General features: G+C 45.7%; 1 protein-coding gene across 1 annotated transcript in view; it reads right to left on the bottom strand.

Annotated features, from left to right (window-relative positions):
* LOC126088150 (cytochrome P450 6k1-like) overlaps positions 1–22374 on the bottom strand; it is a 49391-nt gene that overhangs the window by 5924 nt on the left and 21093 nt on the right. Inside the window, 4 exon segments of the mRNA XM_049906266.1 lie at positions 4202–4319; positions 4321–4454; positions 6125–6289; positions 6850–6955. Of these exon segments, the coding sequence (XP_049762223.1) occupies positions 4202–4319; positions 4321–4454; positions 6125–6289; positions 6850–6955 (523 nt within the window).

Raw genomic sequence — 22374 nt, 5'->3', positions numbered from 1 at the left:
ATCATGGTTAATACTAGAAATTATTTATTCATGGAAATAGAAAAGTTACGATACGATTCTCAACGCAAAATTTTTACAGTATTTGGTACCTTTGCAAATAGAAGAACAGTGACACAAAGAAGCAATTTTTTTAGTGCAGTGTTCAGTGAAGTAAAAAAAAAATGCTACCTCAGTATATCTGGTAACAAGTTTTAATCCGTAGTGATATAATGACAGTTCCGATTTCTGCCAGTGACGTTGGTGGTAACGTAACAGAGTTGAATTCTATCCCCCCCCCCCCCCTTCTCCCCACCGCCCTTCCACCCAGGCTCGATCGCGTTGAAAGATTCAGTCGCTGTCCCTGAATTGCTCTTCAACAGTAGGAAGCAATAAGGCGCTTAAAACATTAACGTAGGTCTGTGCTCTGGTAGTGCCACGCAAAAGACTCTTCCGTGAAAAACACGACCACACCATAACACCACCGCCTCCGAATTTTGCAGTTGGCGCTACACACGCTGGCAGATAACGTTCACCGGGCATTCGCCGTAGTCACACCCTGCTATCGGATGGCCATACTGTGTATACTCTGTAACAAAGTATGACTGAATAAATGTTCTCTCGCATGGAAACCATGCATTTGCAAACATAAGTTCACTGGCCCTTTTTTGTTCCATATCCTCTCGTAAATCAATCCCTAGAGTTTGTATACGGTGGAAAAAGTCATCCTGTATGTTATATGCTATCGCGAAGTTTCATAACGGTTGATACACTGGTGGGTTGATCTTTTCTGGTTTTAGCATCTAGGCTGGTGTGTTCAATGTCTCGATCGGCAGTAAAAGCAAGCTTATTAGCAACTGTACTACGTTCAAATGGTTCAAATGGCTCTAAGCACAATGGACTTAACATTCGAGGTCACCAGTCCCCTACAACTTAGAACTACTTAAACCTAACTAACCTAAGGACAGCACACAACACCCACCCATCACGAGGCAGAGAAAATCCCTGACCTGGCGGGAATCGAACCCGGGAACCCGGGCGTGGGAAGCGAGAACGCTACCGCACGACCACGAGATGCGGGCCGAACTTAGAACTACTTAAACCTAACTAACCTAAGGACATCACACACATCCATGCCCGAGGCAGGATTGGGACCTGCGACCGCAGCAGCGCGGTTCCGGACTGAAGCACCTAGAACCGCTCGGCCACTGCGGCCGGCTGCGTCCAGCTGAAAAGTGGGATGATTGGGTGGGGAAGCGGAGGACATAGCACTGGCTGTAAACTTTGAGCCTAGCTATGTCACCTGACACTTTCATAAATGTATTGCCCAACTGACGTTATTATCTGTCTCATGTGCACTGTAGTCTGATGGAACTCTGGACTCTAAACATGTTATCTGTGTATTACATCTTCTCCCAATATTACCTTATTTCTGTCAGAGGCATCTAAATATCGCGATATTAACATGAAATTGTTCATGATGTATATTAATGACCTTGCAGAAAATATTAACAATAACCTCAGCCTTTTCATGTATGATGTAGTTATCCATTATAGAGTACTCTCTGAAAAACTTGCACAAAATTTCAGTCAGATATTGGCAAGATTTTCAAGTGGTGCAATGACTGACTGGCAGCTTATTATTAATATAATGAAATGGATTTTAGAAAAGCTGAGTAGTCGCATACAAACAGGTTCTAGTTTTTTTGTGCATATATTCCAGTTGATATGTTTCTGGCTCTGCCCATCATCAGATTTCCTGGTGTAAACACTGCAACAAATAATTAGTTATACATTTTTTTAAAACACCAAATGTTAACAAGGAAGCGCAAAATCGAACAAAGTGTTAGGACCAATACATACCACTTCATACCAGAAATAACTTTGACGGTTTGTTCCTTAATCATACATTCACGAACCAAAAGGTGTGACATATAATTTAAACCTGGAAAAAGGGAATGTTGGTCGTGAGAAGGACTACGGAATACTGCTACTTCAGTGCGCTCGCAGTTGCTATGGAAACCACTCGGTGCAAGAGCGCACCACCTTACGGCATTGCAGCCGTGCAAATGCCGATATGTTTATCAAAAGTCAAAACAGTAACCAATAACAAGTAAAGGTATATCTTATGTGCCTGCACATTGGCAAACACACATTGCAGTAGTACAAAGTACATTACAAAATTGTAGAAGAAATGTTTTGTCTTGGAAAGGCATGACTTGTCGAAGATTACAAAAGGATTTGTCTAAATTGGAAAAGTACATTACAAAATTGTACAAAAAAGTATTTTGTTTTGGATAGACATGACTTGTCAAAAATTACAAAAAGAAATGTTTAGATTTGTAGTTACACTTCTGCACTGTTCGTCAAACGCAAAATGTGAAGACATTTGTCCCACCCTATAATTTATTATTACGGTTGTTCATATGCCAATATGTTTACTGCCCGTTAAAGCAGTAAAATAAAAACAACAAAAACACATGTAGTTTGTGTGCACGTAAAAAAAATAACAAAGGGACGGTGGTTGCCTGCCCACATTTAACCTCAATAAAAGAAGCATCACTGTAATACCTGGGCACGAGATTGTACCTTTCAACAATTAAAAAATTATTTATCTTCAAAGAATAACGTTACAAAATTTCAGAAAATTTGTCTTGATTCATTAATCAGAATGGTACATAGGGAAGGGACTGTACATTTGAAGGTTCAATTTTTTTATTCTTATAAATATTTTTATTATATTTTACGTGGTATTTGCTAATCACTGTAGGGCCCAAAGAAAAATATTAAAGGGAGAAGTGGTTGTCTATATACTCTATTTCAGAAAAGTGGTTAGGAGGGTGATAATAGTTTTTACGTGCCTCTCACAACAAATCATCAAAATGACTAAAAACCATTCCCTGCCACTACTGATTAGTTCAGTGATTAACAGCTCTGGAGTCACTTGACTGAATGCACGTATTTCAACTTCGCCGGCCGGAGTGGCCGAGCGGTTCTAGGCGCTCCAGTCTGGAACCGCGCGACCGCTACGGTCGCAGGTTCGAATCCTGCCTCGGGCATGGATGTGTGTGATGTCCTTAGGTTAGTTAGGTTTACGTAGTTCTAAGTTCTAGGGGACTGATGACCTCTGATGTTAAGTCCCATAGTGCTCCGAGCCATTTCAAATTCCTCCAAGATGTCCCAATTGTTCCCCTTCCTCTCTGTGTGTAGGACTGTCATGCTACTTTCTAATTCTGCCTGAGTATGGCTTTTATCGTTCACATGGGGACGTAATGCGCTACTATCGCTAGCATACCCATGTTCTTTAAACCAGGATTTGAAATCTCTCCCTGTTTGTCCCACGTAAAAACATTCACATGATCCGCACTTTATTTTATGTACTCCAGTTTTACAAAACTTATTTTGCACGGATTCCAGACCGTGCCTCAACAGGTTCCCCAAATTGTTAACCGTTTGGAATCCTACCTGAACGTTAAGCTTTTTGAACAAGTTTGCAATCTTTTGTGAAAGTAGTGCTAAAAAAGTTAACGCTATATGTTTTACTTCTTCTCTACGTTCCATTTTGCCTGCTGCAATCTTAGCAAAAACTTTTTCACCTAGTCTCCTAACATTAGCTTCACGTTACTCATTTGACAGACCGATCTGTACAATTGCCCCGATTTCCTTATTTATACCAAAAAACAACTAGTACCTGTTTGTTTGCGACTTCCCAGCTTTTCTAAAATCCAGTTAATTATCCCACTTATTAAGTTTCAAGAACCAACTTTAAGTGATCAGTCTGGGGATACATTATAATCCCGTAAAAATTGCTACTGTAAGATTCGTGTAGAATTAGACTAATTTACAGCACTCACAGAACGTTTAAGTAGTCATTATTACCGCATTCTGTTCGTGGATGAAACGGGAAAAAGCTTTGGAAACTGGTACAGAGTACCGTCTGCGATGCACTTCACAGAGGTTCACAGAGTATGGATGAAGATGTAATGTAAGGGTAGCTCAGAAAACGGTGTATATAGCAACAAAAGTCTTATTGAGACAGTCCACAAGTTTGGCTCCGGGCAGTGAATCACATCTCTTCTGTGACCGTAGAGCGAGCGGCATTACAGAACACAACAGTACACGATCGGCCATACGAAAGCCGGTACAAGATGGTCATACTGGCAGCCTGTGTTACCATGAGGTGACAATGTAACTTAATGCAGGCATCAGACGACTAAGCACTCACCTATGCAAATGCGTGGTCCCTCCCCGAAAGGCAGGTACACATAGGGGTGGCGCTTAGCTTTGGCCTCTTCGGAGAACCTCTCAGGGTCGAAGCGGTCGGTGTGAGGGAAATGCGTGGGGGTCGTGGTGGAGGCCCAGCACAGACAGCACTACTGGAGTTCTCTTCTCCAGAACGATGTCGCTGTCTGGAATCTTGTAGTCTTGGTTGCACTCTCTGTTCAGTACTGCTGCTGGTGGGTGTTTCCTGAGAGACTCTGGAACCGAAATGAAAAAATTATAAATATTGAAAGGCAGAAATGCGCTGAACTGATTCGAGAAAGTGATCACTAACAGTATGAGGGCGGTAGGTACTCGAATCGGCTACTTACGAATCGAGTACCACCGGCCTATGCGGAGTTGAGCATCTGACGGAGAAATAGCCGAGAGCTCAAGCCTTCAAAGTCAGTGTCGCGTTGGCGAGAGAGACTTATGAATTGCTTCCGATTGTTGCTGGCACTCATTGGCTATCATTATCATTAATTTCGTAGAGTGTTCAATAAGTAGTGCAGTACCCTCTCTTTCTGAAATCAGGTTGGTTTTGTTCTCCACTTCTTTCGCTACGAAACCGTATTTTTCAACATGATCTCCGTATCTCCGTTCAATGCGCCAGCTTTACGCCACCAGGGAGGGGGGGCGGGGGGGGGTGGCTGTATACCCGCATGGTAGGAGCCTGCTGTTCGACGTCAGAACCAACATCTTGCTGCACCAATAACCTCCCCATCATCCACCTACTGCTTCACTGTGTGCGTCCTTCATTGGGAGTCAGAAGGTGCGAGATCCACCAGGAAGCAGAGTCATCCATTTTCATAGTACATATTAACAATCAGAGCACAACAGTACAGAGACTGTGGCTGTACACGATTTTTAAATAAAAATTACTTAGCTAACATATGATTGAAAAAACGTTGATAACTGTTAATACATCAGACTGTCTTAAAGTTTCACTTACAGTGACAGCAACAAGATAAATAATACATAAGTTGGACCAGCTTCCAAGACCGGAACATAAGTGTACGAGAGGTACGGTTGCTGACCAATCTTTTTTTTTTTTTTTTTTTACTTCAGGTTTATTCTTATGACGAACGAAGTATAGTAATGTTTTAGGTACGCCCGTCAAAATATAGCTGAGAACACGACAACACACATACAACGATTTACAATGTTCTTCCGCTTTCCTGAAAAATGTAAATTTTCGAAAAGGTCGGTTTTATGTAGTTGGTACTGTAATTGTAATCGATACGGGATTTTAGCACTGAGCGCTGAAAATCTGTGGATAGAGGCAGAGTACAAATATCGGTCCGGAAGACTCTCAGACTTCCAGATTGCTTCGCAAATAACTGTAATTTTACGCAAAATTTCCGCAGCTCCTTTAGCTGAGCTGAGCTCTTAACTGGGTCGAACACAGTCTGAATCGTAACCAAATTCGGCAGCTGCTTTAGCTGACTTTCTCAGATGGGTCGAGCACAGTCTAAATCGTAACCACCACTTTCCTTAGATTAACTAAGCCGTAAATTCGAAAATCTCGACAGTTTATTGAAATTAGCTTCTATTGTTTCTCATAATCCGTTTAATTTGGGGCCGGAATGCTTCCTCGAACAAGAACAAAGGTGAAACCCTTCCTCAAGAATTTCATTCGGAGTTAAAGTTCAGTCTCCAAGGAATTCCATGTTCGCAGAATTTTAATTAGTGATATTTATTCCTTCCTTCTTCCGCCATCTAATAAGTGTGTGGGTGAACCCATTGACTCTTCTAACGTGAATGATGACAGTCCATGATGTGGAAGGTTCGCACAACAAGCCAATTGAAACTGAAGATAGATTTTCCTTACCAGATACAACCTTGTCGAGGTAAGTCATTTTGCCGATGGCGTCCTAGGAAATTTCACCGCCGTTTTCCTCGAGCACGGCGTCAATTTCATCGTGCAGCTTGCTCTGTATGTCAGGGTTGAGCGCCAATTCGTGAAGCGTGAAGCTCGTCGCTGTTGAAGAAGTCTCGAAGCCTGCAGCGAAGAAGACGAACGCCTGCGCTGCCATGTCTTCCACCGACAACTCTATACAAAGATTAAAGGAAGTTAAAAGTCACAAAAGACTAAAACGTGAAATGTGAAAGGGAGTATCACTGAATTATATAATAGTTTCATTGTCGAAGACTGTGTACCAAACCAAAAAGGAATGTTTTTGGAGTCTGAAATTATACTCTTCATCATATTTAGTTAACCAAATCAGACATGCTAGCGCTGCCAGCGAGGTAGTAAATGTATCACTTGTTTCATTATTTCGCATTAGTCCCTTGAAACTTGCACTATTTCTTTAAAATATGTGTTCAGCCATAAAGAATGGGGTAGTCATTTGGCATTGTTGGCAACGAGACACTAAGTAGTAGCTTCAGCTGTCGGATTGTAAAGGCTTTTCTTTCTCTGTATCTACATACTAGGGTCGTTCAATAAGTAATGCCCCACACTTTTTTTAAAAAGCCATTAATATGCATACACAGACGTCCTTGTTGCTGCTTCACTTTTGATGTCTGTGCGCCGAAGTTCTGAACCGTTCTGGCAGGTGGGAGAGCGAGAGCTGTATTACAGCGTCAAAATGACGTCTACATACGACTCACGTGACAAGCAGCGTGCTGTTATTGAATTCTTGTGTGCAGAAAAAGAAACCGTGGCGAACATCCAAAGACGTTTGTGCGCTGTGTATGGCGATGCTGTAGTTGATTGGAGTATAGCTGGGCGATGGGTAAAGAGAGGTGCAGACTCCGGAAATGCAGAAACAGAGCTCCATTATCAGCCGCGCTCGGGACGTGCTGTCACAGCCACTACTCCAGACATGCTGAACCGTGCGGATGCCATTATTCGCATCGACCGGCGTGTCATCTCGACAATTGTCTCTACACTTTGAAGATCATGAGAATGCCAGTCATGCAGTAAAAACACGGCTATGCCTACCGGACAAGGTCTTTTACCGGCAGGGAATACATGCTCTTCCACAACGATGGCGTACTGCCATAGAACGTGATGGCGATTACGTAGAAAAATAGGAGATGGACAACTCATGTTGATGTATATTCTCACCAAATTCTGACTCCTAATAATAAGTATGTTCTGAGAAAAAGAAATGTGGGGCGTTACTTTTTGAACGACACTCGTACACAGAATGTAAGCTGCGTATGGTGCAGCGCAGAAGGTACTTTCTACCAATGCTTGTCTTTTCCTTTCGTGTTCCACTCGCAAATTGAGCAGGGGAAAATGACTGTCTGTATGCCTCAGTACGAGGTCTCATTTTACTCATTTTTTCTTTGTGGGCCTTGTTCGAGTTGTATGTTGGTGACAGTATAATGATTCTGCAATATATATATACGGCACAGCGGACACACCAGGAACCGCGGTGTTGGCCGTCGAATGGCGCTAGCTGCGCAGCATTTGTGCACCGCCGCCGTCAGTGTCAGCCAGTTTGCCGTGGCATACGGAGCTCCATCGCAGTCTTTAACACTGGTAGCATGCCGCGACAGCGTGGACGTGAACCGTATGTGCAGTTGACGGACTTTGAGCGAGGGTGTATAGTGGGCATGCGGGAGGCCGGGTGGACGTACCGCCGAATTGCTCAACACGTGGGGCGTGAGGTCTGCACAGTACATCGATGTTGTCGCCAGTGGTCGGCGGAAGGTGCACGTGCCCGTCGACCTGGGACCGGACCGCAGCGACGCACGGATGCACGCCAAGACCGTAGGATCCTACGCAGTGCCGTAGGGGACCGCACCGCCACTTCCCAGCAAATTAGGGACACTTTTGCTCCTGGGGTATCGGCGAGGACCATTCGCAACCGTCTCCATGAAGCTGGGCTACGGTCCCGCACACCGTTAGGCCGTCTTCCGCTCACGCCCCTACATCGTGCAGCCCGCCTCCAGTGGTGTCGCGACAGGCGTGAATGGAGGGACGAATGGAGACGTGTCGTCTTCAGCGATGAGAGTCGCTTCTGCCTTGGTGCCAATGATGGTCGTATGCGTGTTTGGCGCCGTGCAGGTGAGCGCCACAATCAGGACTGCATACGACCGAGGCACACAGGGCCAACACCCGGCATCATGGTGTGGGGAGCGATCTCCTACACTGGCCGTACACCACTGGTGATCGTCGAGGGGACACTGAATAGTGCACGGTACATCCAAACCGTCATCGAACCCATCGTTCTACCATTCCTAGACCGGCAAGGGAACTTGCTGTTCCAACAGGACAATGCACGTCCGCATGTATCCCGTGCCACCCAACGTGCTCTAGAAGGTGTAAGTCAACTACCCTGGCCAGCAAGATCTCCGGATCTGTCCCCCATTGAACATGTTTGGGACTGGATGAAGCGTCGTCTCACGCGGTCTGCACGTCCAGCACGAACGCTGGCCCAACTGAGGCGCCAGGTGGAAATGGCATGGCAAGCCGTTCCACAGGACTACATCCAGCATCTCTACGATCGTCTCCATGGGAGAATAGCAGCCTGCATTGCTGCGAAAGGTGGATATACACTGTACTAGTGCCGACATTGTGCATGCTCTGTTGCCTGTGTCTATGTGCCTGTGGTTCTGTCAGTGTGATCATGTGATGTATCTGTCCCCAGGAATGTGTCAATAAAGTTTCCCCTTCCTGGGACAATGAATTCACGGTGTTCTTATTTCAATTTCCAGGAGTATATATATATATATATATATATATATATATATATATATATATATATATATATATATATATATATATATATGAAGGTGGTATCTGATCTTTCGGACATTTACGAAAGAACGCCACGCAGTTGAGCGCCCCACAAACAAACCAAAAACAAAACGAAAGAACAGATACCATGAGTGACCATGCAGCTTGTTAGAACGGAGTTACAATGAAATGAATACCCCTAGCTGCATACAGGCGTTGACATAAGTCAACGGGGTCAGTTGAAAATGCGCGCTCCGACTGGGACTCGAACCCGGGATCTCCTGCTTAGACAGCAGACGCTCTATCCATCTGAGCCACCGAGGACACAGAAGTCTGCGACTGCCGGGTCTTATCTCTGGCACGCCTCCCGTAAGATCCACATTGCCAACTTCTTGTCCCGCACTATGTTCACAGCGCCCCTGCCCATTGTACTCATTAGTCGCGGCTTTTTGCCGATTCCCGTAAGAGCTGAGGCACTGTTTGTGCATCCGCACAGAAGAAGATGGTCAAATGACCGGTGACCCTTAACTGTTTATATATATCTGAAGATGGTACCTGTTCTTTCGGACATGTCAGAAAGAACAGACACCATATCCATATACAGGGTTATTACAAATGATTGAAGCGATTTCACAGCTCTACAATAACTTTATTATTTGAGATATTTTCACAATGCTTTGCACACACATACAAAAACTCAAAAAGTTTTTTTAGGCATTCACAAATGTTCGATATGTGCCCCTTTAGTGAATCGGCAGACATCAATCCGATAATCAAGTTCCTCCCACGCTCGGCGCAGCATGTCCCCATCAATGAGTTCGAAAGCATCGTTGATGCGAGCTCGCAGTTCTGGCACGTTTCTTGGTAGAGGAGGTTTAAACACTGAATCTTTCACATAACCCCACAGAAAGAAATCGCATGGGGTTAAGTCGGGAGAGCGTGAAGGCCATGACATGAATTGCTGATTATGATCTCCACCACGACCGATCCATCGGTTTTCCAATCTCCTGTTTAAGAAATGCCGAACATCATGATGGAAGTGCGGTGGAGCACCATCCTGTTGAAAGATGAAGTCGGCGCTGTCGGTCTCCAGTTCTGGCATCAGCCAATTTTCCGCGGGCTACGCGTGAAACGTGCCCGCACGCGTTCAACCGTTTCTTCGCTCACTGCAGGCCGACCCGTTGATTTCCCGTTACAGAGGCATCCAGAAGCTTTAAACTGCGCATACCATCGCCGAATGGAATTTTTATTATTCATATGACCGGTTCCGGTTCATTCAGAACCATCTTCAGATCTGTAAAAATAATTATACTAATTTACCATTTCACGGAAGCAAATGTTTTTCATCCTATCTAATCAACATTATTTTTACAGATCTGAAGATGGTTCTGAATGAACCGAAACCGGTCATATGAATAATAAAAATTTTTTTGCAATCAAGACAGATTTTAAGCAACATTATAAAATCACTGATTGCTGTTTTCCCATAAGACATTATGTCTGTTTTTGCGAAAAAATAATTAACATGAATGCGGATGCTAGCGAAGCCTACAGGTTTCATTACTGTATTTCACCACTAACAGCACATTTGTAATGTCCCCAACATGTTGCACGTGTCAGTCGTGGCCTGAACAATGTTCTGTGTAGTTGTAGGTGCATTATGTTGGAGCTAAGAGAATTCTAATCTGTCGTTCTTGCACGGTCGGTGCCTCCATAACGCAGGCATCTGAAGTGTTTGGTATTTCAAGAGGCATCATATTGAAGATTTATATCGCATACAGGAAAAGGAAATACATCATCGGATAGATCACACCGTGGATAAAGTGTGTTTAAGTGAACATGACGGAAGGCCGTGAGAAGGATTTTCACGAAAAAGAAGAAGACAACATCTCCAAAAGTCGCTACAAAATTGAATGGCGCACTTGCAAACCCTGTTAGCACAAACAAAACAAAAAAAAAAGAAAATGCGGAAGAAGCTCCATAAGCATGGAATTTATGTGCGCGCTGGAGTTCAAAAATCACTCTTCAGTGAAGCAAATGTGTTTACTTATGTATGTGTGTGTGTGTTTGAAGTTCAAGGGCACTCAGCGGCGAGTTTATCAGCTTCCTTAAAATATTAAAAGAAACGAATGTGAGGAAAATATCTAAAATTGTAAACCCACAAAACGACACTCAATCACTCACTCCTACCTTATTCGTGTTGATCCACACAATCACTCTATCTTACATGCCGTAATATAGTGGAGAAAAGGAAAAAGGTGGTGTACCTCGGATGAAAACACAGATAAAACGAAATGGATCAAATGGCTCTAAGCACTATTGGACTTAACATCTGAGGTCATCAGTCCCATAGACTTAGAACTACCTAAAACTAATTAAGGACATCACACACATCCATGCCTGACGCTTGATTCGAACCTGCGCCGTAGCAGCAGCACGGTTCCGGACTGAAGCACCTAGGTAAAACGACAAGGCAGCAAAATAACAGTATAGAGAACTGTGACTTGCTGACCACATACGAAAGACAATGGTGAGCCAGTTGTAAAATACCTTAAAGATGCTAAAACGGAAAGTAAAACAAAAAATACGAGAGAAGAGATAAAATAACAGCTTAGAGAAATGTTACTACCTGACCACACGAAAACCTGGGTGAGCCATTCACCATTTTTTTTAGGAAACATAAAATCTCTGACCACATTCGTTTGACTGTCACTTAAAAGAGACGGCAGGTCTGTTGGCATATATGCCCCTCTCTTCCGGTCTGAAAATAAAACAGAGTCTTGTAAAAAGTGTCGTACAGTGATCTGAGCGCCACAAGCACCGTACATTGAAGGGTCCTCTCGCCACAGCAAGAAGCCACGCTTAGAGACCTGTGTCCTATCGGAAGATGAGTGAGGGAAACCTGTGTGGCTGGAAGGAGGATTGCCGCGTCCACGTTGTGGGCTCTACCGGATGCAGCTTCTCGTCTGTCACTCCCAGTCACTCTTCCACACCCTCTTCCACACACCTGTACCTCAACAGCGAGGTAATAGCGCTGTACTGAGTAGGGCACCCGTGGTCTAGAGACCTACACAGCCATACTTTCCATTGACGGGCACAAGTGGATGACATCCTGTTCCTGTCACGTTCACCTACAGAAATACAAAATGCCTTTGAATGGATCCAACAGTATGGAAGAACCTCAGGAAACCTCCTCAATGTAGCCAAATCAGCTGTTATGAACATTGGTAGTGGCCTCCAAGACAAAGGGGCACTGTCGTTCCTCACAATGGACAAATTCCATTACCTGGGTATCACATTCACTGGAAATACCTATCGTATGGCGGCGTAGGCCTACCGCCGTTTGCTTCAGATAATATGAGCCCACATACAACAGAATCGCCGCTGCAGCTTGAATAAAGTCTAGCCAGTGGCCTACAGCAACATCAGTGTTGTGCCCAAGCTAGAACCCGTTACCCAAATCTTCTCTTTGCGAATGGTCCTAGGGCGACAATTTCAGGTGGCCGTTGGGTATTTAATATCAGCAGGAACCATCTTTAAGGCCCGTTACGACACTTGCACCCTCCCCACTTCAGCAGAAGGACTCGGTCCCGTCGATGCTAAAGCCACGAGATCCGCTTTATAATTAACTACTACGATAAGGTGTTGCACAGCTCTTCCACGTCACCCATACACAGCCACATACACGATGCTCTTCCGAACACGAGCGCACCATGGGTGAAACAGTTTTACAAATTGTTTTCGCAATGCATCCCCTCCCCTCCCTGCAATATGTTGGAGAGCCTCCGCCCAGTTATTCATTGGACAAGAGCGTTGAAGAACATCCATGTACCTTTCCTTCCAGCGGATGTGCGAGCCCTATGGTACCGCGTCGTGAACGGTAAAAACCTGACGAACCAGCGACTTCACTGTACTGGACTGACTAAATGACCGTTATGTATTCGCTGTCAGAGTGAGTATACTGATGAGCATCGTCTCATATGTTCGTCAATGCACGATATATGGCAACTCGTGCAGTGGATGTGCACTCCAAGTTCGATTTTTGGCACCATGTTGTAGTCGCTCACACCGCTCTTGAGCGAACGCCATTTCACCGACGTCAGTTTGCTAATTACTTACACAAAATAATTTACGATCCTCCCCCTCCCCCCGCCCGCCACACAGTTGGAGTTATCCAACATTCAGCGCGCCTGAAAACTCATGACAACATTTTCAAGAACGGTAACAGCCCAGTCCCGGGTGCGAGCCGCACATACTCTCCAAGAAGTGTGCGCTACATCTCCCAAGTTACCTTCCTTTATCTTCGATAAGGATGGAAGCCGATGCAATGAATTACAATTTGTGGAACAGCCACGACTTGAACCCAGGTCTGCTGCTTGCTAGGCAGACCTTCGAGCCATTACACCACTGTAGCGTTGCGACTACCACAGCTAGATGGACTACCTAAGTCCAATGCCTTCCCTAACACAAACTTCGTTCAAACCTTCAATCCATTATATTGTTCTCACATCATCACCACTGCTGAGATTCAGGACGCTATCTTGCTCTTGCGGTGGGAAACTGCCCCTAAAGGTGGAAGAATGAGCAAGGATCAACAACATGCAGGAGGCAATGGAAACCGTTGCATTAAAGACACATAATGTGTATCCACACATGTGGCCTGTAACTGAAATACTGTCATGATGATCTCTCCATTGGCAAAAGATTTCAGACTATCCCCCCATATACATCTCCGGGAGGGGACTGCCAAGGGGGAGAAAGAGTAAAGTCAACGTTAATGTCAGAAGTTTGAACGTGGTAGGAAAGCTAGAAAATCGGAAAAGGATAATGCTAAGGCTCAGTGTAGATATAGTGAGTGAAGAAATCGAAAAATAAATTATTGTCAGAAGGACTGACTCAGCATATAGAAAAGTGCAAAGAATCTTCGATGAAATTAAAAGCTACAGTGATAACATTATCATTGCAATGTGAATTCCACTGGTAAATGTAGAGGAGACAACTGATTGTTGGAATGAGTAAATTGACGGCCTTTATTGGGAGACGGGGGGAAGGGGGAATTGCCTGATGTGGTGGAAGAGGTGGATGATCCAGTATTAGAATCAGCATTTAACGGAGTTTTGGAAGACTTATGATCGAATAAGCCAAAAGGGATCGATAATTTCCCCATCAGAAATTCTAAAATCATTGGCAGAAGTGGCAACAAAACGCCTAGTCATGTTGGTGTGTAGAATGTACGAGTCTGGCCATTGACTTTTGCAAAAATATCATCCACACACTCCCGAAGAGTGTAAGATCCAGAAAGTGCGACAATTATCGCACAATCAGCTTAAAAGCTCATGCATCCAAGCTGCTGACAAGAATAATATACAGAAGAATAGAAAAGAAAACTTAGCGTATGTTACATTACGGTCGGTTTGGCTTTAGGAATGCTAAAGGCACCTGGGAAGCTTTTCTGACGTTGTAGTTGATAATGGAAGCAAGACTAAAGAAAAAGCAAGACACGTTAAATGGATCTGTCCACCAGGAGAAAGCGTTCGACAATGTAAAATGGTGCAAGATGTTCGCAGTTCTTAGAAAAATAGGGGTAAGATATAGGGTAAGATGGATAATATACAATATGTACAAGAGCCAAGAGATAACAATAAGAGTATAATATCAAGGACGAAGTACACAGATTAAAAATTGTGTAAGACAAGGATGTAATCTTCCACCCCTGCTGTTCAGCCTATACACCAAAGCAGCAGTGAAGGAAATATAAGGAAGTTTCGAGAGTAGAATTAAAATTAAAGGTGAAACGATATCAGTGATAAGATTCGCTGATGACATTGTTATCCTAACTGAAAGTGAAGAAAAATTACATGATCTGCTGAATGGAATGACAGTCTAATGAATACATAATATGAATTTAGAATAAATCGAAGGAAGACGAAAGTAATGAGAAGTAGCAGAAATGGGAACAGTGAGAAACATAACATCAGGAATCGTGATCACAAAGTAGGCGAAGTTAAGGAATTCTGTTACCTAGGCAGCAGAATAACCCACTACGGATGGAGCAAGAGAACATAAAAACCCAGCTGGCAAAAATGGCATTCCTCGCCAAGAAAAGTCTTAATATGAGGAAGAAATTCCTGAGACTGTATTTTGGAGCACAGCATTCTATAGTAGTGAGACATGGACTGTGGGAAAACCGAAAAGAAATGATTGAAAGCATTTGAGATGTGGTGCTACAGAGGAATGTTGAAAATTAGGTAGACTGATAAGGTAGGAAAGAGGAGGTTCTATAGAGAATCGGCGAGGAAAGAAATAGATTGAAAACTTTGGCAAGAAGAAGGGACAGGATGGTAGGACATCCGTTAAGACATCACAGAATAACTTCGATGGTACTGGAGGGACCTGTAGACGGTAAAAACTGAAGGGGGAAACCGAGTTTGGAATACATCTACCAAATAATTGAGGACATGCACTACAAGTGCTTCTCAGAGATGATAAGCTAGGCACAGGAGAGGAAAAAGACGGTCATGTGAAACCCAGCTCGCGCTATTCGTCCATGAGACTCAGAGGGCCATAGACACGGGTTCACAGGTAGATGCCGTGTTTCTTGACTTCCGCAAGGCGTTCGATACAGTTCCCCACAGTCGTTTAATCAACAAAGTAAGAGCATATGCACTATCAGACCAATTGTGTGATTGGATTGAGGAGTTCCTAGATAACAGAACGCAGAATGTCATTCTCAATGGAGAGAAGTCTTCCGAAGTAAGAGTGATTTCAGGTGTGCCGCAGGGGAGTGTCATAGGACCGTTGCTATTCACAACATACATAAATGACCTGGTGGATGACATCGGAAGTTCACTGAGGCTTTTTGCAGATGATGCTGTAGTATATCGAGAGGTTGTAACAATGGAAAATTGTACTGAAATGCAGGAGGATCTGCAGCGAATTGACGCATGGTGCAGGGAATGGCAATTGAAACTCAATGTAAAGTGTAATGTGCTGCGAATACACAGAAAGATAGATCCTTTATCATTTAGCTACAAAATAGCAGGTCAGCAACTGGAAGCAGTTAATACCATAAATTATCTGGGAGTACGCATTAGGAGTGATTTAAAATGGAATGATCATACACTCCTGGAAATTGAAATAAGAACACCGTGAATTCATTGTCCCAGGAAGGGGAAACTTTATTGACACATTCCTGGGGTCAGATACATCACATGATCACACTGACAGAACCACATAGACACAGGCAACAGAGCATGCACAATGTCGGCACTAGTACAGTGTATATCCACCTTTCGCAGCAATGCAGGCTGCTATTCTCCCATGGAGACGATCGTAGAGATGCTGGATGTAGTCCTGTGGAACGGCTTGCCATGCCATTTCCACCTGGCGCCTCAGTTGGACCAGCTTTCGTGCTGGACATGCAGACCGCGTGAGACGATGCTTCATCCAGTCCCAAACATGCTCAATGGGGGACAGATCCGGAGATCTTGCTGGCCAGGGTAGTTGACTTACACCTTCTAGAGCACGTTGGGTGGCACGGGATACATGCGGACGTGCATTGTCCTGTTGGAACAGCAAGTTCCCTTGCCGGTCTAGGAATGGTAGAATGATGGGTTCGATGACGGTTTGGATGTACCGTGCACTATTCAGTGTCCCCTCGACGATCACCAGTGGTGTACGGCCAGTGTAGGAGATCGCTCCCCACACCATGATGCCGGGTGTTGGCCCTGTGTGCCTCGGTCGTATGCAGTCCTGATTGTGGCGCTCACCTGCACGGCGCCAAACACGCATACGACCATCATTGGCACCAAGGCAGAAGCAACTCTCATCGCTGAAGACGACACGTCTCCATTCGTCCCTCCATTCACGCCTGTCGCGACACCACTGGAGGCGGGCTGCACGATGTAGGGGCATGAGCGGAAGACGGCCTAACGGTGTGCGGGACCGTAGCCCAGCTTCATGGAGACGGTTGCGAATGGTCCTCGCCGATACCCCAGGAGCAACAGTGTCCCTAATTTGCTGGGAAGTGGCGGTGCGGTCCCCTACGGCACTGCGTAGGATCCTACGGTCTTGGCGTGCATCTGTGCGTCGCTGCGGTCCGGTCCCAGGTCGACGGGCACGTGCACCTTCCGCCGATCACTGGCGACAACATCGATGTACTGTGGAGACCTCACGCCCCACGTGTTGAGCAATTCGGCGGTACGTCCACCCTGCCTCCCGCATGCCCACTATACGCCCTCGCTCAACGTCCGCCAACTGCACATACGGTTCACGTCCACGCTGTCGCGGCATGCTACCAGTGTTAAAGACTGCGATGGAGCTCCGTATGCCACGGCAAACTGGCTGACACTGACGGCGGCAGTGCACAAATGCTGCGCAGCTAGCGCCATTCGATGGCCAACACCGCGGTTCCTGGTGTGTCCGCTGTGCCGTGCGTGTGATCATTGCTTGTACAGCCCTCTCGCAGTGTCCGGAGCAAGTATGGTGGGTCTGACACACCGATGTCAATGTGTTCTTTTTCCCATTTCCAGGAGTGTATAAAGTTGATCGTCGGTAAAGCAGATGCCAGACTGAGATTCATTGGAAGAATCCTAAGGAAATGCAATCCGGAAACAAAGGAAGTAGGTTACAGTAGGCTTGTTCGCCCACTGCTTGAATACTGCTCAGCAGTGTGGGATCCGTACCAGATAGGGTTGATAGAAGATATAGAAAAGATCCAACAGAGAGCAGCGCGCTTCGTTACAGGATCATTTAGTAATCGCGAAAGCGTTACGGAGATGATAGATAAACTCCAGTGGAAGACTCTGCAGGAGAGACGCTCAGTAGCTCGGTACGGGCTTTTGTCAAAGTTTCGAGAATATACCTTCACCGAAGAGTCAAGCAGTATATTGCTCCCTCCTACGTATATCTCGCGAAGAGACCATGAGGATAAAATCAGAGAGATTAGAGCCCACACAGAGGCATACCGACAATCCTTCTTTCCACGAACAATACGAGACTGGAATAGAAGGGAGAACCGATAGAGGTACTCAAGGTACCCTCCGCCACACACCGTCAGGTGGCTTGCGGAGTATGGATGTAGATGTAGATGTAGAATTTGTGGCGGGCCACTTCAAACTAGTCAGAAGCTGCTCCATCCGTCCTTTCATTTCATCGAAATGCTCTTGTGCCCTGGAACCCAGCAGAAAGACACCTCTTCCTCCAGCCTTTGTAGTTGGAGGAGGGGGTTTTGAATATTGTCGACTGTCTTATCTGCTTGGTACTAACACTGCAGAGGGTGAAAGGCACTGAGGAATTTAGCACTCTAGACACATCTCATCTGCTCCAGCACCTGCAAGATCGCGCATAATTCCACGCTGAAAACAGTGAAGGGTGCAGGAAGGCGGATCTTGAGGACAGGCTCAGAGAAAGCTACAGAGCAAACAATGGAGTTCCCTGTTTAGACCCATTCACAAATACAGCCACATAATTGTGGTGTTGATTTAAAATGTTATAAAAGAATGTATTAAAAACATAAGCAGTAGTACAACCTGTCCTGTACTGCAGTAAATCTAGAGTTACTCTATGGATGATTGTTAAAGTGACATAAATAGTTGTACGAGCAACTGTACGGTGTGAGCTATCGTCCAAAGTTCCCGGCGCCACACCAAAGTCGGCAACACAAATCGATACCACACACATTTGCGATGTCTCGCTGCAATCGGCAATGACACATGAGAAAGGCTACCGAAGACACGCCCTCTCTCTCAGCACAGCAGTGCCCTTGCACAGAGGTCAACATAGAGCCGAGAATGAAAGTGTTCTGCCCAGTTCGTGGCCCTACTTGGAGCAGTCAACATTATCGAGCAGGACTGAAGAGTTATTCAAGTCTCTGATGGAAATGTACTTTTGTAAGGGTTGATCATTGTACTTCAAGAGAACAGTTTATTAATTACTATACCAAGTGACGCTTTAATACACTCCTGGAAATGGAAAAAAGAACACATTGACACCGGTGTGTCAGACCCACCATACTTACTCCGGACACTGCGAGAGGGCTGTACAAGCAATGATCACACGCACGGCACAGCGGACACATCAGGAACCGCGGTGTTGGCCGTCGAATGGCGCTAGCTGCGCAGCATTTGTGCACCGCCGCCGTCAGTGTCAGCCAGTTTGCCGTGGCATACGGAGCTCCATCGCAGTCTTTAACTCTGGTAGCATGCCGCGACAGCGTGGACGTGAACCGTATGTGCAGCTGACGGACTTTTAGCGAGGGCGTATAGTGGGCATGCGGGAGGCCGGGTGGACGTACCACCGAATTGCTCAACATGTGGGGCGTGAGGTCTCCACAGTATATCGATGTTGTCGCCAGTGGTCGGCGGAAGGTGCACGTGCCCGTCGACCTGGGACAGGACCGCAGCGACGCACGGATGCACGCCAAGACCGTAGGATCCTACGCAGTGCCGTAGGGGACCGCACCGCCACTTCCCAGCAAATTAGGGACACTGTTGCTCCTGGGATATCGGCGAGGACCATTCGCAACCGTTCTCCATGAAGCTGGGCTACGGTCCCGCACACCTTTAGGCCGTCTTCCGCTCACGCCCCTACATCGTGCAGCCCGCCTCCAGTGGTGTCGCGACAGGCGTGAATGGAGGGACGAATGGAGACGTGTCGTCTTCAGCGATGAGAGTCGCTTCTGCCTTGGTGCCAATGATGGTCGTATGCGTGTTTGGCGCCGTGCAGGTGAGCGCCACAATCAGGACTGCATACGACCGAGGCACACAGGGCCAACACCCGGCATCATGGTGTGGGGAGCGATCTCCTACACTGGCCGTACACCACTGGTGATCGTCGAGGGGACACTGAATAGTGCACGGTACATCCAAACCGTCATCGAACCCATCGTTCTATCATTCCTAGACCGGCAAGGGAACTTGCTGTTCCAACAGGACAATGCACGTCCGCATGTATCCCGTGCCACCCAACGTGCTCTAGAAGGTGTAAGTCAACTACCCTGGCCAGCAAGATCTCCGAATCTGTCCCCCATTGAGCATGTTTGGGACTGGATGAAGCGTCGTCTCACGCAGTCTGCATGTCCAGCACGAACGCTGGTCCAACTGAGGCGCCAGGTGGAAATGACATGGCAAGCCGTTCCACAGGACTACATCCAGCATCTCTACGATCGTCTCCATGGGAGAATAGCAGCCTGCATTGCTGCGAAAGGTGGATATACACTGTACTAGTGCCGACATTGTGCATGCTCTGTTGCCTGTGTCTATGTGCCTGTGGTTCTGTCAGTGTGATCATGTGATGTATCTGACCCCAGGAATGTGTCAATAAAGTTTCCCCTTCCTGGGACAATGAATTCACGGTGTTCTTATTTCAATTTCCAGGAGTGTAGTTATGACAGTTGTAAGTTATCAAGCCCTCCTGTGGCAAAGGACACTCTCAAATCGGGAAAAATCTTTTTATCATCCATGTAATAAAGTGAACTAATATTTCAAATGTTGCATTTATAATGAACCCTCTCCCACAGCAGTCAAAGAACCCAGAGTTATGCCAGACGATTGCAGCTTCCTCGGATTCTAACAGAGCGTACTGATGCATGGGGAGTAACGAGGAATTTATATGGCCGATGCACCATGAGAAGCTGCTGCCAGATTCCAAGTAGCAGCTTATCAGCATCAGCATAGACACTGGCTATGAGGCTGGTTCTGTAAGTGCCTGCACCCAGCGTCATCCCCTCATAGTGTATAGCATTAATGATCTTCAGGTAAGAAGGCCACTATGACCGACACATAGTGCACATAGTGTCGGTCTTCCCAAGACCTGTGGCTAAGACGCTTCAAGATATTCAGTGCCTTCTGATCCTCGCCTTCAGGTCGTTGAGGTGTAGTAACCAGGACTGTTTGGAGTACAAAATGCGGCCCAGAAACATCAGAGAGTCCTCAAAAGGGTGGATTATGTCCCACATATGCATTTAACGTAAAATTAAAAAAAGACGACGAGAACGATTAAAATGAACACATACACTTCGCTGTAGAAAATATAAACCAAGTCTCTGCAGCCCATATCTCCAATCTCTTCACCATGAGTGGCAACTGGCGACTAGTAGAGGAGCAGAAATCGGAAACTCGTCCACAAATAAGCAGCATTGGGAGGGAACTCTTACTCTGGATGTTACACTGTTAACAGCTGTTGGAAAGAGGGTGACACTTAAAACAGTGCGTTGGGAAAACCATTTTCCTGCACAAAACTGACAGGATCTCACCAACGCTGTACCTAAAAAGTTGTCTCGGGAGGAAGGACTGATTAAAAAGAGGGAAATTGGCCACAAAAGCACCATTAGTGTAGCTACTGGAAATATTGCGCCTCTAGGTAGTGTCACAGACTTCACTGCCATCAAAAAGTACCACTAGACAATGCTGTGTACATAGGAAAGCCTGCTAGATTCCGCCCCTAGCTGGATCAGATTGTCGACCGTTGATTGAGATCTCCTGAATCCACAATGAGAATTGCTAAGGAGTTGCCTGGTCTCTAAAAGATGGTTGACCATGTGCTCTAGCGTCTTTCCTACACAGATCATTAAGGCGATGCTCTGGTAACTGCTGGTGCACGTTTGTTTCTTTCTTGGTTTCCTCTCGCAACGAGTCGGTAAATTGGCGTGACAGACATATGGAATGAAAGTATTATAAGAGGATTTCCTCTGACAACATCTGTAAGTATTGCAGCACGCTATATTAGATTTGGTGGTGACCAGGTGCTGTATCATAAGCGACCGTCAGTACTGAATCTACCTTCCACATGGAAAATGCACTTGTAGGACTCTGAATTGGTGGACCAGAAGTCTAACTCGGTCCTTTCAATGGTGGCACAGTAACAATGGGACACTGTATTCTAGTTGGTAGCGGCAGTAATCAGTGAAAAATGCTCTGCCACCGTCTGCACAATGCCTTCAGCTTTTGTTTGGAGACACCTCTGTTCCTACAACTGGAAATACTCCTGATGGTTCCCCATACTATTTCAGAGCATGTGAGCTGTTTAGAAAGTCGATGAAAACCTCTCATACCCTTGTCTTGCTCTCGCTGATGATACCTCGAGCCTTGGCCTTTGCTAATGGAAATGCTGCGAGGTTTTCTGCCGTTGAGCGGCACTTAAATAGCACAGTGTCACACGTGTGACCTGGATCACTGAAGGGCACTCATAAGTTCATCAAGGGACAGGTTACCTCCTAATATGACAAAGGACTTCGGAATGAAGAATTCATCAACACGGCAAATCAAGTAGGTGATTTTATCCTCCCATTCCTGTATTTAGTCACGGCGTTCAAACATAGCTAGCTGGCTGAACAATGTCCAGTTGACTGCTGCTCATGCATCATGGCTACATTCCTCCAGTGAGAGCTCCATCTGGCAGATGAATCCAGAGTGGGAAGTGGTCACTTCAATGAAGATCATCAGCAA

The sequence above is a fragment of the Schistocerca cancellata genome, chromosome 6 (assembly GCF_023864275.1).
Source record: "Schistocerca cancellata isolate TAMUIC-IGC-003103 chromosome 6, iqSchCanc2.1, whole genome shotgun sequence".
NCBI classification, from domain to species: domain Eukaryota; kingdom Metazoa; phylum Arthropoda; class Insecta; order Orthoptera; family Acrididae; genus Schistocerca; species Schistocerca cancellata.
This window is presented reverse-complemented; position numbering and strand designations above follow the sequence as displayed.